Source organism: Capsicum annuum, chromosome 3, assembly GCF_002878395.1.
Source record: "Capsicum annuum cultivar UCD-10X-F1 chromosome 3, UCD10Xv1.1, whole genome shotgun sequence".
Lineage (NCBI taxonomy): Eukaryota > Viridiplantae > Streptophyta > Magnoliopsida > Solanales > Solanaceae > Capsicum > Capsicum annuum.
This window is the reverse complement of record NC_061113.1, coordinates 243990421-244007834: the sequence shown is the minus strand read 5'-3', so window position 1 is coordinate 244007834 and position 17414 is coordinate 243990421. Positions and strand designations below refer to the sequence as shown.

General features: G+C 36.6%; 1 protein-coding gene across 1 annotated transcript; it reads right to left on the bottom strand.

The window, feature by feature from the left end:
* Window positions 1–330: 330 nt before the first annotated feature.
* Window positions 331–10178, bottom strand: LOC107862635 (probable Ufm1-specific protease). Its single transcript, XM_016708267.2, has 13 exons — window positions 9840–10178; window positions 9111–9473; window positions 5106–5350; window positions 4846–4933; window positions 4540–4715; window positions 3517–3607; window positions 3311–3430; window positions 3177–3224; window positions 3016–3092; window positions 2565–2653; window positions 1383–1494; window positions 1022–1124; window positions 331–895 (listed from the first exon to the last, which is right to left on the bottom strand). The coding sequence occupies exons 1-13, from the start codon at window positions 10027–10029 to the stop codon at window positions 666–668; spliced, it is 1932 nt and encodes a 643-aa protein (XP_016563753.1). The 5' UTR covers window positions 10030–10178; the 3' UTR covers window positions 331–665.
* Window positions 10179–17414: the final 7236 nt, after the last annotated feature.

Sequence of the window (17414 nt, the reverse complement as noted above, 5' to 3'; positions counted from 1 at the left end):
ATACTGATCCTGGTTCAAGTTGAAATTGATTGTTTGCCAGAACAGGTTAGTCCGGTCAATTCTTTATTGAAGTGATTCTTAGAAATCGCGTGCAAACACTATCAACTATCTCTTTCAATATTGGACATTGCACCATTTTCTATATGACAGACACTCTTCTCACAAGTCACAAGCTTACATCAGTTAATTGACAAAATAAAAAACAGTCCTGCATTTACTGAACCCAGTCAAATGTTTACTTGGATCCCACCAGAAACACATGACAGGACAAAACTCATGCTTTTAATTATAGTTAATTATAGTAAGTATATAACAGGAAGGAATCCAATATGACAGAAAAAGAAAAGTCATACGAGTAAAATTGATTTCGGACCATCATTCATTGTCATCTAAGACAAGGTTTTCTATTTGTTAGGGAGAAACTGGGCTAAGCGATCTGTCGATGTTGTGGGATGTCAAGATACATTGGTGGGGATATTTTAATTCATTGTCCGCTCTTTCCAGTATTTCCCGAAAACACAAAGCTCCACATTGGAACTTCTCATTTACTGTCAATAAAATAAAGACAGGTTGATCATTCAAGCCCAGCCAACCCCACAGAGTGATTATCTGTCTGTCTCTGAACTTGGTCCTTGCAAATAGTATTTTTGTATATTCAAGATTAATTAGACCATATTAGGCCGCTGAGGGAGCAGAAGATTATAGAACTTATCATGCAAGAAAAAGTGTTTTCCCTTGCTGTCAACGGCTTTCTTCCACCCACACCATCCACCATTTACTATTTTCTTGATATCATCACCGCCAGTACAATGAGGATCCAGTATAAGGAAAGCACAATCTCCGGTTGCATCATTGTAATCCACGCCCAGGAGAGTGTAGGCAAGAACACCACCACCTGCAAGCATACTAAAATGCTAAGTTTTCTGATTTTAACGTAAACAAAATAATTGATGGGAAGCAGGTCTCACAAAAATAACTCTATTTACAGCCAAAAGTGTATTACAATAACTGTATGACCTACCAATCATGACAGGAGTTCCTTGATTCTCAAAATGCAATGCCAACTCTCGACACTTTTCAGGAAGTTCAGCTCCAGATCTGACATTTATGATTTTGCAACTAACCTATTCACAAAAGGAATGCAAGGGCTTAATACATTGTTTACTTTCTGAGTCTGAAGCTAAATCCCTTTAATACACCCCAGTTTCACGGGGAACCTTTTACACACCAAACATTTCACCAAGTGTGTCTATTGGCCCGTGAAATTGGGGTGTGTAAAAGGTTAAACAAGTTTTGTAAAGCAACAAAATTGAAAGGTTTATAGGGGAGTACAGCTACAGCTAAAGAATTTATAAACATTTCTAGATAGGTATCAAACTTACTCCAATTAGTTTATCCAAAACAAAACTCAATTCAATCGCTCCAATCCATTCACGTGACCCTATAAATGAAGGATCTTTGTCACCAATCTCTACAAGTGCCTGTTGTATTTCCCTGAAAGAATGCGCAATTCACTTTCAGCATAATAAAATTTTACTTCAGATATTGAATCTTCATTTGTGACTACATATGCACATATTGCAGAGTGATTAAATCACCGAAGATATTAGATGTTCATTTATGAATACATAAGCACATTTTGCAACGTGATTATTATAAATTAGCTGGTGCTTTCAGTAGAAAACTGGAACTCAATTGGTCTCTGTTTGTTTTCACGGAGAAGTTGTGTCTTTGCTAAGTTGTGAGGGTGGACCTGTGTGTGCTTAATATGTAATCTCTCCTTTTCATATTATATGCATTTGATTTAGTCAGTCCCAAAAAGAACAACCTCTTTTTATATTTATTAACAATTTAACTTTAAACTTTCCATTTTACCCTCAATGAACTGATTAATAGCCACACAAAATTTTATGGATTGGGTTATCAAAACATTTTTATGGATTGACTTAGGCCGCAATTTCCAAAACTCTTTTTTTCTTAAACACTGTGCTTAGTCAAACACCTTCACATATTGGGATAGATGGGAGTATTAAATATAGAAAGTGCAATTCTTTTTAAATAGACTAAACAAGGAAGAAAAGACACATAAACTAATACAGAGGAAGTGCTATTTATGATGATAGAAATAGGTGTGACTTTGTGGAAGCAGCAATGCTATCTGCAAGATCACATTGTACTCGCTTGTACGGTGGAAAGAAGCTATTCCTAGTATATGGATTTCTTTGAAGCTCCCCCTTTTACTTTCTCTTCTGAATCACCCCGATGTTTATACAATGTTTAAATTACAATTTTCATCAAACCAATGATGTTGGATTTCTGTGCTCTAATTAAGCTATCCATTTTAAAGCTAATGCAAATGGAGTGTTTTAACACCTATATCTAGCAATTTCTTGTTCTAGAAAGAGAGCTGTGAGCCAAGAGAAAAAACACTAAGCAAGCCAAGAATCACATGCATTTATAATTTGTACTGACTTAGAGCATCAAACAAAATATGGTCAGTCAAACCAATCACACCTGACAAGAAAGGTACCTTAAGCACTGTAGCTAAAGGATTTACACGATACCTGTGTGATGGGACAACAATTGAAGTGTAATTTTGCAACTTGAACCATGAAATGATTGTCTGCAGAGAGCGGTAAGCACAGCCCCAACCCTGTGAGGTATATAATGTGAGTGTAAATATAATGGTGACTATTAAATAAGCTAGCCAGCTACGTATTACTGTAATCCAACAGTAGCACTACTCAATTCATCAAGTAATAACATGCAATTAGAGAAAATTACAACACAAGAAAGCGGAAGTGAAAGAAAAGCTATAGAACCAAGAAAAACAAAATACAAATTAAAACTAAGTACAAAAATAAAAAAGTTTGCATACAATGAACAGAAAAGAGATTTCTGGATCCAAAAAAATGCAGAAAGCAAATTGTCTGACTACGTTCAACTCGAACAACATATTAGGGTGCACAGTAAGAGATGTCACCTACGAAGCCTCCAAAAAGAAAATTTTATTACCGAGTCATCAAGTCCCTCGTGGAGGTAATGGTAGTATTCATAAGAACCTTGAACCAGAGAAGCCACACCTCCAGAAACTACAGAGGATGTGACAATGTTAGCACAGTAAAAATTGCAATTTCTTAGTAGGTGGGCAAAAGAGGAAACAAATAACTACTCACCACCACTACTTGGTATCGTCAAATGTACATTCTTGAGAAAAGAAGAACCTGATATGGCCATGGCATGATGGAGTGTTATAAGTATGAGCAAACAGCCATGTTAAACATATGTATATATGATACTGACAATTTACCTTTCTGGACTAAGCTGCTACTATTTTTCTTCCCTACTAGATCAATGGCATTTGAAATTCTTAGAATAGGGCGATCAAAAGGTAACCCAAGTCTCAAATGAAGGGATCTTCTGGTTTCAACTGCCATAACACAAACCTTGTCAGTGTGTCAGACCACATTTTAGCCGAACGACAATTAAACATTCCCAAGCTTCAAGTGGTTTCACCTTGCTTCAGTTCTGTCTCACCATAACTAAGTTCATAGAAGACTGTAATTGGATGTAAAATTCCCTGAGGAAGGAAGTGATACGGTTGCAACTGCAAGAAAATTACAGCAGCACCAGTTAACTTCTGGACTGAGAAGTGTGGAAATTCAGGAGTGTAGCTAGTTAAACATCGCAACAGGAAAAGTTGTTTGAAGGTCCAAGTAAATTCATATGTTCAAATGAATAACAAATTCTTTTTCGAAAAGAAAAGTTGTTTCTTGAAGTCACAAGAAACATTAAGTGACGGACTCCGAAGTGCCAAGGAAGGTGCTTAATATTACGACAAGGATAAAACCATATGAAGTAAAACAAAAAAGGTAAATGCTTCTATCGATAACCCATTTTCCTTTCCCCTCTTTGACCCATTTATGTTGCAATTTATTAGCGGCCCATATACTTTAGATGTTCCTCTATACTTGACACTATTCCATACTTCTCCCAAGCTACTCTTTTGGCCTGCTCTTTTCCTATGTCAGAAATCTCAAATTACCACTATGGAACTAACATTAGAGTTCCACAGAAAAATTTATTATACAATCCAACTCAACATCGAATTTCTAAAACAACGTAACTTCTTATAGAAGAAATGATGGAACCATGAAACATGATTAGACAGCAGGAAATTTCCAAGAAGACAACCATACAGTATAGCTTTGAGTCAGAGTGTGATGTTACAGGAATTCATCTATTTACCAACTCTAAAGAAAGTCCAAGTATCCAATACAAGACATTTCCCTTGGTTGTACACCCAACCCATCCTAGTTAAATGTTAGTATGTTTACTAACAGTTCAACACTGAACGTAATATGTGATGAATCAAGCAGGCTCATATCCCAAGCAACCTCAACACCAATTTTTTTAATTAAAAAAAATCAAGAAGAAAAAGATAATTTAAAGCGGTAACAATATAGCACTGGATCACCCAGCAATTCAGTTTTCAAGCAAAGTTGAAAAAAGACCAGAGAACAGATATTGTGGACTAACCTCTGGATGCCCCTTTAAAAGGTCAGGCATAATAACTTTCCTCATTGAGTATAGCTGGTCAACTAGTGCAGGGATGACCAACTTTGAAATGCTATAAGCCAGCGACAGATCTTTTGCCGCATAACAAAGCACTTCTAGTTTATGAGATATGACTAGAAGTTGAGTTTCTTCGGTGGCTGAAAGAAAACAATTCACCAACTGCTTAGGGGACAAAAAGCTAGACGAAGTTATTTTCATCTATATATCCCAACAAAAGCAGAATGAGTAAAAGAAGATAGCCAGAATTATCTATTCAAGTATCATTACCTGGATAATATTCAGCAATAGGTGCAGAAGGTTTCACAGATTTCATCGATTTATTAAGCAGAAAGCTTACTTGGATTTTATCTGCACTCTAAAGAGCAAATATTTTAAAACAGTTGTATACAGGCCCACAACAAATTGAAGTAAATAAAATATAACTTCATATTTAGCAAAACTCGGTTTTGATAGGTTGTTGCTGGGATAGAATAAGTCATATTTGCATTTTGACTATAATAGTATTTGAATTTTGAGGTGAAATATACCTCCTCAATTGAAGAAAATGAGGTAATATCTTTACTCCTTGAAGAAAAGTGTGAACATAAGAAAGCTTTCGTATCAGAATCTTTAAGTTCAGAGGAAGAACTTGAACTATCTGTGTTCAGTTCTGAACCACGAAGAACAACAGCACCAGAAGTTTCATTTAAACCTTCTATTAAGCAAGTAACTTGTGGCTCTCTGAATTTACTAGCAACAGCTTCAGCTGCATGCATATATATATCATGTACATCTGTAAATAAAACAAGCTATTGTCAGCAACTAGGAATTGGAAGTCTATGGGTGCACATCTTACACACACTAACCTTTGATATATAATGTAGGAAGGCAAAGCTAAAAGGATGGCGTCATTTTGATGCACAAAGATCTATTGTAGGTACTTAAAAGAGTTGTATAGCATACAAAAAAAAAACATAAAGACAATAGATATCTCTTCATTTAGGTCATCTTCATCATACATTCTTCGATTGGGAACTCGACGCAATGGAAGTAAACAACACAACAACAACAACAACAAACCCAGTGCATTCCCACATAGTGGGTCTGGGGAGGGTAAGATGTACGCAGTCCATACCACTACCTCCGAAGAAGTAGAAAGGTTGTTTCCGATAGACCCCCGGCTCAAGACAAGTAATAATAAACAAATCCGTAATAAGCATGGAACAAGATGACATAACATAAATACGACACCCGCAAAGAATAGTATACAAATTCGTAATAAAGCATGAAACAAGATGGCATAACAAGAATAATACACCCACCAAGTAATACCCTACACTAACGACCCAATCTAGCACTAGCCTTCTATCCTAATTCGTGTCCTCCGGATCTTCCTATCTAGGGTCATGTCTCAGTAAGCTGTAACTGCTTTATGTCCCGCCTAATCACCTCTCTCCAGTAGTTCTTCGGCCTACCCTTACCCCTAACCCGCCAGAAACTATCCAAAGCTAGCCTCTCACACCTAAGAATCGGGACATCCGTGCCCCTCCTCATCACGTGTCCAAACCATCTCAATCGGGCTTCCCGCATCTTATCCTCTACCGAATCCACTCCAACCTTCTCCCGAATAGTCTCATTCCGAACTCTATCACCCCTAGTAAGCCCACACAACCAACGCAACATCCGCATTTCCACCACCTTCAATTTTTGAATGTGGGCGTTCTTGACTAACCAACACTCCGCTCCATACAACATGGCCGGACGGACTGCCACCCTGTAGAATTTGTCTTTAAGCTTGGGCGACACCTTCTTATCACATAACACCCCCGAGGCGAGCTTCCACTTCATCCATCCCGCCCCAATACGGTGGGAGACATTCTCGTCAATCTCACCCGAGGCAAGCTTCCAATTCATCCATCCCGCCCCAATACGGTGGGAGACATTCTCGTCAATCTCACCATTCCCCTGAATCATGGACCCGAAATACTTGAAACTATCCCTCTTACACACAACCTGGGAATCCAACCTTACTACCACCTCGTCCTCCTCCTGCCTCAAGTCATTAAAATTGTATTCCAAATATTCTGTCTTGCTCCTACTCAACCTGAACCCTTTAGACTCAAGGGTCTGTCTCCACACCTCTAATTTATCATTCACACACACCCGCGTCTTATCAATCAAAACTACATCATCTGCAAAAAGCATACACCAAGGCACCTCTCCTTGAATACGCCGCGTCAACACATCCATCGCCAAAGAAAACAAAAAAGAGCTAAGAGTAGATCCCTAATGCAACTCTGTCAAGACAGGGAAATGCTCTGAATCTCCTCCCGCCGACCTCATCTGGGTCTTAGCTCCATCATACATGTCCTTGATTGCTCTGATATACGCCACCGGGACCCCACTCACCTCCAAGCATCTCCAAAGAACCTCCCTAGGGACTTTGTCGTACGCCTTCTCCAAGTCGATAAACACTACGTACAGATCCTTCCTCCTTTCCCTATACTGTTCCACCAGCCTCCGCACCAGGTGAATTGCCTCCGTCGTCGAGCGCTCGGGCATAAATCCAAACTAGTTCTCCAAATTAGACACTATCCTCCCCAACCTCAACTCGACCACTCTCTCCCAAATCTTCATAGTGTGACTCAATAACTTAATACCCCTATAGTCGTTGCAACTCTGAATGTCACCCTTGTTCTTATATAGAGGGATCATAGTACTCTATCTCCAAGCCTCGGGCATTTTCGCCGTCTTGAAAATGCCATTAAACAAATCAGTCAACCACCTTAAACCAGCCTCTCCAGAAAACTTCCAAAAATCCGCAGGAGTCTCATCAGGCCCCGTCGCCCTACCCCTTCGCATCCTGCGAATAACCTCTCTGACCTCCTCCATCTTAAAACGTCTACAATAACTAAAATCACGACACTCCTCTGAATGCTCCAACTCCCCTAACACAATAACTCTATCCCCTTCATCATTCAAGAAACTATGAAAATACGACTGCCATCTTTTCTTAATGAGACCGTCCATCCCCTTAATGCACTTCACCTGGTTGAGGTCACGACCCTTTCCTCTCCCTAGCCTTAGCAAGCCTAAACAACCTCTTTTCCCCTCCTTTCTCCTCTAACCGCACATACATGCTCTCAAACGTTATCGTCTTAGCAGTCATAACTGTTAACTTAGCCTCCTTCCTAGCTAACTTGTACTCATTCCTATTTATCCGTTTCTCTTATTCATCCTTACTCTCAACCAACTTAGCATACGCCCCCTTCTTAGTCTCTATTTTCTTCTTAACTTCTTCATTCCAACACCAATCCCCCTGACGATGACCGGCTCGGCCCCTGGAAACACCCAAAACCTCACTCGCAGTCTCCTTGATGCACCTAGCCACCCTATCCCACATACCATCCACATCCCCCCTACACTCCCACACCCCCATTCCCGCCACCTTCTCCCCTATCTCCAGCGTATTCACCGACATCAAGCCACCCCACTTAATTCTAGGTCGACCCTCCTCACCCCTTCTCTTCTTATCCTTCTTTATACCCAAGTCCATTACCAAGAGCCCAACAACAATTATGTCTTGATAATCTTTCTAGATATTTCCCAGCTAGAAACCATTTTTTTCCTCCCCAGAAGCTACCCACCTTGCTCCCTTGGTGACTTGAACCCACAACCTTAAGGTTGGAGGTGAAACATGCTTAGATTCCACGAAAATACTATTTTAATTAAAATGCTGCAAACACACTATTTTGAATTATGATTTTGGCAATTCTTGCTATGTGAGAGGAGCAGTACTTAAGACTGTTTTGCTCTCTTTATAAAAATAACCACCAAAGGTACTTCACTCATATATCATAACATTTTGATGGTTGTAAGATCAACGTCCTTGGAGAGCATCAAAAGCATATCGTGTGGTAGTTATATCATATGAAAACTTGTAACTAATTACTCTTTACTTTCATGTCATTAGAATGTAAAAACTGTTAGAACATGTATATATATATATATATATATATAAATATTTATCGATGAAAGTCTCAATTAAGCAGCTGTACAACAATGCGGCAACATCCATGAAACAACGCCACAAAACAGCTCCCAAAATATTTTTTAGTAAAACAATTTAGATGAGGATATTGCTCATGATGGGAAAGCTGCATCCTTTAAACTAGATGAGGCTGACAGCAAGAACATCATATGTTGCTCGGGTCATCCTTTTAATCAACCTACATTTTTCCCGGTTTTCATAGTTCCTGTTCTTTTTCCTAACCACTCTTTAGCCTACAACTATTCCATTTCCAATTTTCTAAAATCTACGGGCATTAATATCCAGCTCTACATACATCTGCTGTTAAATCATTTATGCACATTCAACTTTCATGATTATAAACAGCCAATACAGGAGACCTTCAACACCGGCATACTACCAATACTCATGCCGGACTTCTGAATTTGAAGGGAAGAACAGTAGCAAACATACCATAATTATCCAGCAAGTGGCTAGAATAAGTCGAATTTGATAGTATCCAGTAAAAGCATGGATAACTCACCGTTAGGCTTGTTTGGCTCATAATACAAAGGCAATTTTACTTGAAGAGCACAGTGGAGCAAACAGCCTCTTTCCCAAACAAACTTTTCAGGATTATCTTCATACACAATCGAACTAACACTCTGAAGACTATCCAATTTTCCATCCTTGGACATGAAAAATCGAGCATCCTTCGCGTTATTCAAATCCACCACAGCCCCAATCAGCTCCAAATTTCCCGAATTTGCATCACTGGACAAACTTCTCCTCAAATTACAAGCTGCATTAGTCGCCTCCCTCGCAATTTTCTCAAAATTACAGTCCTTTTCAACAATTAAAGCTCCAATAACTTCAAAGCCCTTCGGTAGCAATGTTCTTATATCATCTTCCAATATAAACAAAAAATAGTTAAAATTTTACTCAAGAAAAAACAGAAATTAAAGAAAAAGCGTCAATGAAGTGGGGCGAAACCACAAGGTCTCGGGTTCAAATCCCAGCATTGACAAAAGCACTAGGCCTTTTCTTCCCATCTATCGTAGCCTTAGTTGACGGATTTACCCTATACCCGTGAAATTAGTCAAGGTGCGCAAAAGCTAATCTGGACACTGCGGTTATAAAAAAAAACAGGAGGACAAAGTTACCTGTTATCCCGTGGAATTAGTGGAGGTGCAAAGCAAGCCCGGACAACACGGCAATCAAAATAAACAAGCAGAAAAAATCAAATGGCTGAAATTAGACTTGGTTGACTTACCTGATTCTTTTGAGTAATCGGGGGATAGGGGATTGGAGGAGATGTTGTGGAGACATCGGAAGGTAGAGATAATGGTGGAGCGAGGGAAGAATGGAGAACCAATGAGCCATTGAAGACCCGATTCGTTTTTGATAATCTGGAGCCTCCGACAGAGGATTCGAATAGTCGGGTCCTGGTTTTCGGTATCCATTCGGGATTTATCGAGCGGCGTGAAGCGGAAAGGTAAGTGTTCAGCGGTGACAGTAGACGAAGTGCAGAGACCAAATACTACAATGTTACTGTTGTGTTATTTTGGTATTGATTGGGTAAAACTAGTAATGATAGCAAAAATGGTCTCTTACTTTGAGAATTACATTCGTAATAGTCTTTTCAAGTACTCGTGTGTGATAAGATCATATAATTAAAAACTATTTTACTATAATTTTAGTTTAGTATCATAAAATTAAAAAATGAAGGGAGCATATTGCTATTATATACAAGAGAATAATAAATTTTGATAGTCCTCACAAGATTATTTTAGTAATTTTAATTAATTTGTTAATCCAATAAAATTATGATATGTAATTGATATACATAAAATTATTTTATTTCTTTGTTTGTCAAATGAGACTCTATATGTGGCGTGTCATAATGAAAAATTATTATTGAGTTTTTTCTTAGATTATTTTTAAAATAAAATAGAAAGAAAATTATAAAGTGGAGAATAGGGATGTGCATCGGTCGATTCGGTTAGGTATTACGTATTATTGGTTCGATTTATCGATTTTCAATTTTTAAATATGTAAAATCAATAATCAACCAATAAGATATTTTCTTATCGATTTTTTATCCTTAACGGTTCGGCTTTCGATTTAACCAATAAGAAAATACTTATAAAATAGAAATAGTAACAACTAACATAAAAAAAAATGAAATCTTAATTACCGCCAAAACCTACGCAATGCATTTTAGTTTACAAGAATCTTCAAACTTGAACTGAATGTTAGTTAGAAAAAAAAATTGAATCCTAATTGTTGGAAGCTATAAATGCTTCAAGCTTTTTATTACGATAATAACTAAACTTTATATTATGCCTTTGTTGCCCTGAACAGGTTAATACTTTGGGAATCACTGAATTATAAATTAGTAGTGCATATAATCTATATACATACACATATTATATATATAGAGAGAGAAAGATTTAAATATATAACATAAATAGGGATAAAACAATAACTCAGTGTATCCTTATTGGGTTATCGATTTAACCGATAACCCAATAAGCTAAAACCGATATCGAACCGTTTACCCAATAAATTTTTTTATAAAATCAATAAAAAATCGTTAACCCGATAACCCAATATCAATAACCCAATAATATTTTTATCGGTTCGATTTATCGGTCGGTTCGATTTTTGTACAGCCCTAATGGAGAATCAAACCTTCACTAATAATGTGAGAGTTTAAGCGCGTTGCTTAAATAACCAGTAAATCTATTAACTAATTGTATAAGATTATATTTGTTTATCAGAAATTAAGTATGATTTACAATATTTTCAAATTACTTGTTAGAGATAATACATCAAAATTCCCCTAAACTTGTCTCCCCAACTTACTTGGGGGTTTGGGCCACAGGTGACAAAAGAGTTTTAAAATGAGGTGTAGGTGACACAAGTCTTAATTATTAGTTGGAGGTGACAATTACTTCATTATGTATTAAGAAAGTTAGGGAAGTTTGAAAATAACCCACAAATTTTAAAATTTACACTTTGATCCCAATGTATACCTAAAATAACGGGAAACGGAGGAAAAAAATGTGTCTTTCTCTCTCTTCTCATCCATTGTTGTTTTCTCTCTGTTAGCAATTTTTGTTGTTAATTGTTTCTGTTTCTGCTGCTTTATTCATCATCTTCTGCTTCATTATTATCATCTTCTACTTCATTATCATCTTCATCTTCTTCTTGTCGACCATTTGTTGTTGGTGTCAGTGGTGGTGGTGGTACAACGCTACTGCTGCGATCTGACCAATTTCTTAGGTCAAATTTTATTTACTACATCACTTTCCACTTTGGCATTACTTCATAGATGACTTTGCTAAGTAAAATTATGATTTTTATTCGTATTTGTAATCTGGGTACACTTCTATTTTTCCAATAATGGCTAGAACCCCGATTATGAATCCAGCATAAGTGCCCACAATTTAAACAAATCAATCATCTGTTGCATCAGAAGATTTATCTGTTGCATCAGACTGTTTATCTGTTACATCATCGTATTATCTGTTGCATTAGACGTATTATCTTTTGTATCAGGATGTTTATCGTTGCACCAGACTGATTATCTGTTGCATCAGAATGTTTATCTGTTGCACCAGACTAATTATCTGTTGCAGCGAATGATTAATCTGTTTGTAACCGCACAAATCAACTCCTGCCACAAACCCAACAGATAAATCTTGCTATTGCTACTGGATTCAAAATTATTTCTTTTTATGTCGAATCATTGACATGTTTGTTAAGAAGATAATAGACAGAATGAAAATTAAATATGGATTAAAACATCAAAGATCAAACATAATTTATTTATTAAACAAATAAAAATACATATAATAGACTAAAAGAAAAATAATAGTCTAATTATTATTATTATTATCAGCATCATCATTGCCAGCTGACCAATCTTCAACCGGAAGTAATAAGGCCCTCCTCAGCCTGCGTATCTCGCGAAACATTCTTGATCTAACTCCTCCCAGTTCCCATTGCAGATCACGAACTTGATTCCGAAGTTCATTCACGGCGTCTTGCAGAAAAGCAACGTCCCACACTGGGTCAGCCATAATCTTATCTTCTAGAGTGTAATATGAAAGACGAGATGCAATAAATAAATAGAGTGTATTTGAATTAACGATTGAATAAGGACAAACCTATTTATAGAGGATTGGATTTGAATGAGAGGCAAAAAGGCGCGACTATTCACCTCTATACATTAATTACATTTTTTATTAAATTAAGAAAATAAATATTGTGATATAAGTCATGACTTTTCAGATTATTATTATTAATTAGTTCTTTCGAAGAACCATTTTTATTGAGTTGTGGCAACAAATTCTATATCTGTTGCATCAGATAACACATCTGTGACAACAAATATATTATCTGTTGCAACAAATATAAAATATGTTGCATCAGATAACATATCTGTTGCAACATATAATCTAACTGTTCACCTCCATTTATTAATTACATTTTTTATTAACATGAAAAGTAATGAATTAATTAAATTAAGAAATATTGTGATAAGTTATGACTTTTCAGATTATTATTATTAATTAGTTCTTTCCAAGAACTGCTTTTATTGAGTTGTGACTCGATATTGTTTGTATCAGATAAATCATTTGTGACAACAGATATATCATCTGTTGCAACCATAGTAAACCTGTTGCATCAGATAATTTAATTGTTGCAACATATAATCTATTTTTTTAAAAAAAAAACATCTATATCATCATATCATTAATCCAAATTTGCTTACTTTTTATTTTATAAATAAATAAAAAATACCTTTTCAAAATTTTTAATAAAATAATAACCATTTTATTATATAATAAATAATTTAAAAAATAAATTCAAAAACAAAAATGGTGAAAAGTCACGATCAGTTATTAAAATTGTGGTTATAAACTGTGTTTATTATTTATTTCCTTATTATTTATTTACGAAACATTTTTCATATTGAATAATCGGAACGGAAAGTCATGTCTTTTTCTTTTCACCCTCTCAATAACAACAATTGCCCTTTTTATTAATAACCGCCAGGTGCAACATATGATCAATCTGTCGTAGCAGATTAACCTCTAACTGTTGAACAAATTGCTGCTCAATCCCTACCACCAACCGTCGATATGTTGAGAACAAGGAATAAACAGAATGATTATTATTAAATACTAAATAAGAATTAAAAATTCAAAGTCGACAACAAAATGAAATGAATGTTCATAGATTTTTCAATCCCTTGGGTAGATTTGATATACAAAAGGAGGAAAATAATCGCTAAAATAAAAAATATTACCTAATTATTATTACTACTATAATTATTATTGTCAATCAGACATCTTTCATATGGCAGCCTTGCTCCGAAGTTAGTCAAATCTCTGTGGAGTTCATCAAACTGCCTTTGAAGTTCACGCAAGGACTCGACATGAATATTCTTGTACGAATCTGGATCATCCATATTTGTTAGGAGGGACCTATTTATAAATTATTGTATCTCAGAAAGAAAAGAAAATTGCTTTAAAATAAATCTAACAGATGGGTAATCTGTTCCAGAATATATTCTTTCTGTTAGATAACTTACAACATACTAGCAATCTTTTTGCAACAGATGTATATATCTGTTTGATTTATTCAACAGGTTGATCAACTATCGTAACATATGTCTCCAATTATTTGACAATATAAACAAATGTGTCATCTGTTGCAACAAACTAGTCATCTGTTTATTCAATTTAATCCATAGATGGGCTAGGAAGAATAAGGTGCGTGCAGATGGATCCACTATCATATGTGTGGGAGTTAAGTATGTATTACTGATAAGGTTATCGAGATAACACACACAAAGTACAATATTTTTGTGAACGCAATTTTTAACCGATTAGGCATTGATTATTCAAACAAGATCCTGCATTGTACCGTTAAGTTTGATGGGTTCGGAATTGATAAGGCGGAGGATCTCATGAAGATGGTGCAGATACTCTGTTACGGATTACTGATAGTTGGTGCTCGTGTTTATGCGTGTCAAGTTTTGAGAAGGGATCAATATTTGTCGTCACTGCAGAGAACGAATAGCGATTGGACTTAACTTTAAGTGTGCATTGGACCCATAGAGGGCCCTCGAAGCCTCGCACTGCATCAAACAAGAACGGAAAACCAATATAGTTATTGCCCTGACCAAAATTTATATGGATGGGTTGCTCGCTCGGGGTGATAATTATATGCCAGAAGGTGCGGTAGAAGAATGCTTTCGAGGGAAAATGGGTGATTGATGGAAGACTATATCATCTAAGAGCTAATTGAAGAAGAGACACAAGGTAGAAAGTAACTTCTAACGAATCTAGCTGATGGAATTATCTTAACACATGCGAAATCTGAATCAAGTGCAAATATGAAAATGTATCCGGCAATATAATTTCGTCTGTTGTGTCTCTGAAAGAAAAACAATGCAGATGGACACTTTGCTAGGGAGCTGCATGGTCGGGATTATCACCTAGGTAGAAAATAGGAGAAGATCAATAAAGCAGCCTCACGGGCATTGAGGGTAGAAATGATGTTCAACAAGTCTAGAAAACTTACGTCAACAACAACTACAGTTTAAATAAGAAAACTAAGCTATGACAATTTTTGAATTTTAAATTTCATCCCATCTTCTTGTTTGTATTTCCGATCAGGTCCACTGTCATTGACCTGATCTGAACCACAAATGAGATTGAAAGGCAAATAGAGTAAAATTACTTCCTTAGCAATATGGATTAATTGATTGTGTTTTCTTGCCTTAGCATGCTTTCAACATTCCTTGGAGAAGATCATATGTTTGCTGTAGTATGTGAATCCCAATAATTTTCAAGCTTGCCTCCAGCTTGTTGATTCTGTATTCAAGCTGGTCGTTATCATCTTCGAAGTTGGTAAGGAGTTCCTCGTCTCTTGTGAGCTCAATCAGGAACACTACCTTCAAAGTTGTGACATTTTAGAAGCCCTTCAGAACACTTTCTTCAGAAGCCTTAAAGGATACATGGAGGGTCGCTGTGTTTGTTTTAGGTCAAAATGTGTTGATGCACGTTGAAGATGTGGTCCCAACAGTTGAACAACATACTTTTATCGAGCGTTGCTCCATGCATCTTGCTTAACTAATTTGATAAATTAGTAAGCATGGAGTTACGTAGTATGTGATTTAAACCGGCTCTACCAAGCCTATCAAACATTACGTAACTCCGAGCTCACTACACTATCAAAATAATATGCCCGAGTTAGTGCACAAATCAAAAAAGCTCAATCTGTCAGCCTTTCTGCTGATCACTCTTCTTCAATATAGATGACAAGATATCTGCTATGCAAAAGTCTACACCATCTCCAGACATGCTTGCCTGGGAGCAATTCTTCAGAAGACATCAACAGAGATCCTTCAGAAGAATTGCTCCCAGGCAAACATGTTTGGCGACGGTGTAGACTTTTGTATAACAGATATCTTGCCATCTATATTGGAGAAGATCAATCAACAGAAAGGCTGAGAGATTGAGCTCGTTTGATTTGTGCACTAACTCGGTCATATTTTTTTGATAGAGTAATGAGCTTAAAGTTACGTAATGTTTGATAGGCTTGGTAGAGCCGGTTTAGATCACACGCTACGTAACTCCATGCTTACTAATTTATCAAATTGGTTGAACAAGATGTATGGAGCAACGCTCGATAAAAGTATGTTGTTCAACTGTTAGGACCACATCTTCAACATGCATCAACACATTTTGACCTAAAACAAACACAGAGACCCTCCATGTATCCTTTAAGGCTTCTGAAGAAAGTGTTCTGAAAGGCTTCTAGAATGCCCAACTTTGAAGGTAGTGTTCCTGATCGAGCTCACAAGAGACGAGGAACTCCTAACCAACTTCGAAAAGGGCAACGACCAGCTTGAATATAGAATCAACAAGTTGGAGGCAAGCTTAAAAATTATCGAGATTCACATACTACAACAAGCATCTGATCTTTTCCAAGAAATTTTGAAATCATGTCAAGGCAAGAAAACACAATCAATTATAACCATATTGCTAAGAAAGCTATGATACTCTATTTGTCTTTCAATATCATTTGTGGTTTCGATCAGGTCAACGACAGTGGATCTGATCGGAAACACAATCAAGAAAACATGGGATGAAATTCAAAATTCAGAAATTTGCCGCCTTCGTTTAGATTCCTTATTTTAACTGCAGTTGTTATTGGCATAAGTTTTCTAGACTTGTTGTACATTATTTAAACCCTCGATGTCCGTGAGGCTTCTTTGTTGGTCTTCTCTTATTTTCTATATAAGTGATAATCCCGACCACGCAGCTCCTTAGCAAAGTGCTCAGATGTATTATTTTTCTTTTAGAGACTCAACAGATGAAATTACATTATCGGATATACTTTCATATTTGCACTTGATTCAGACCTCGCATTTGTTAAGATAATTCCACCGGTCAGATTCGTTAGAAGTTACTTTCTACCCTATGTCTCTTCTTCAATTAGCTCTCAGATGATATAGTCTTCCATCAACCACCCATTTTTCTTTGAAAGCATTCTCCTACCGCACATTCTGGCACAAAATCATCACCCCGAGTGAGCAACCCAACCATATAAATTTTGGCCAGGGCAATAAATATATTGGTTTTTCATTCTTGTTAGATGCAGTGCTAAGCTTCGAAGGCCCTCTAAGGGTCCAATGCACCCTAAAAGTTAGTCCAATCGCTATTGAATCTCTTTATATTGACACAAAAACTAGATCCTTTCACAATGCTTGACAAATAAACATGAGCAACAACCGACATTAAATCTTAACAGGCTATCAGAACCA

Excerpts from the sequence above, each read along its gene's own strand:
- LOC107862635 (XM_016708267.2), bottom strand. The coding sequence starts at position 10,029 with ATGGATACCGAAAACCAGGACCCGACTATTCGAATCCTCTGTCGGAGG. Across the intron at positions 9,474-9,839 it reads CGATTACTCAAAAGAATCAG|ATGATATAAGAACATTGCTA; the intron begins GTAAGTCAACCA and ends TTATATTGGAAG. Across the intron at positions 5,351-9,110 it reads TGAGCCAAACAAGCCTAACG|ATGTACATGATATATATATG; the intron begins GTGAGTTATCCA and ends TTTTATTTACAG.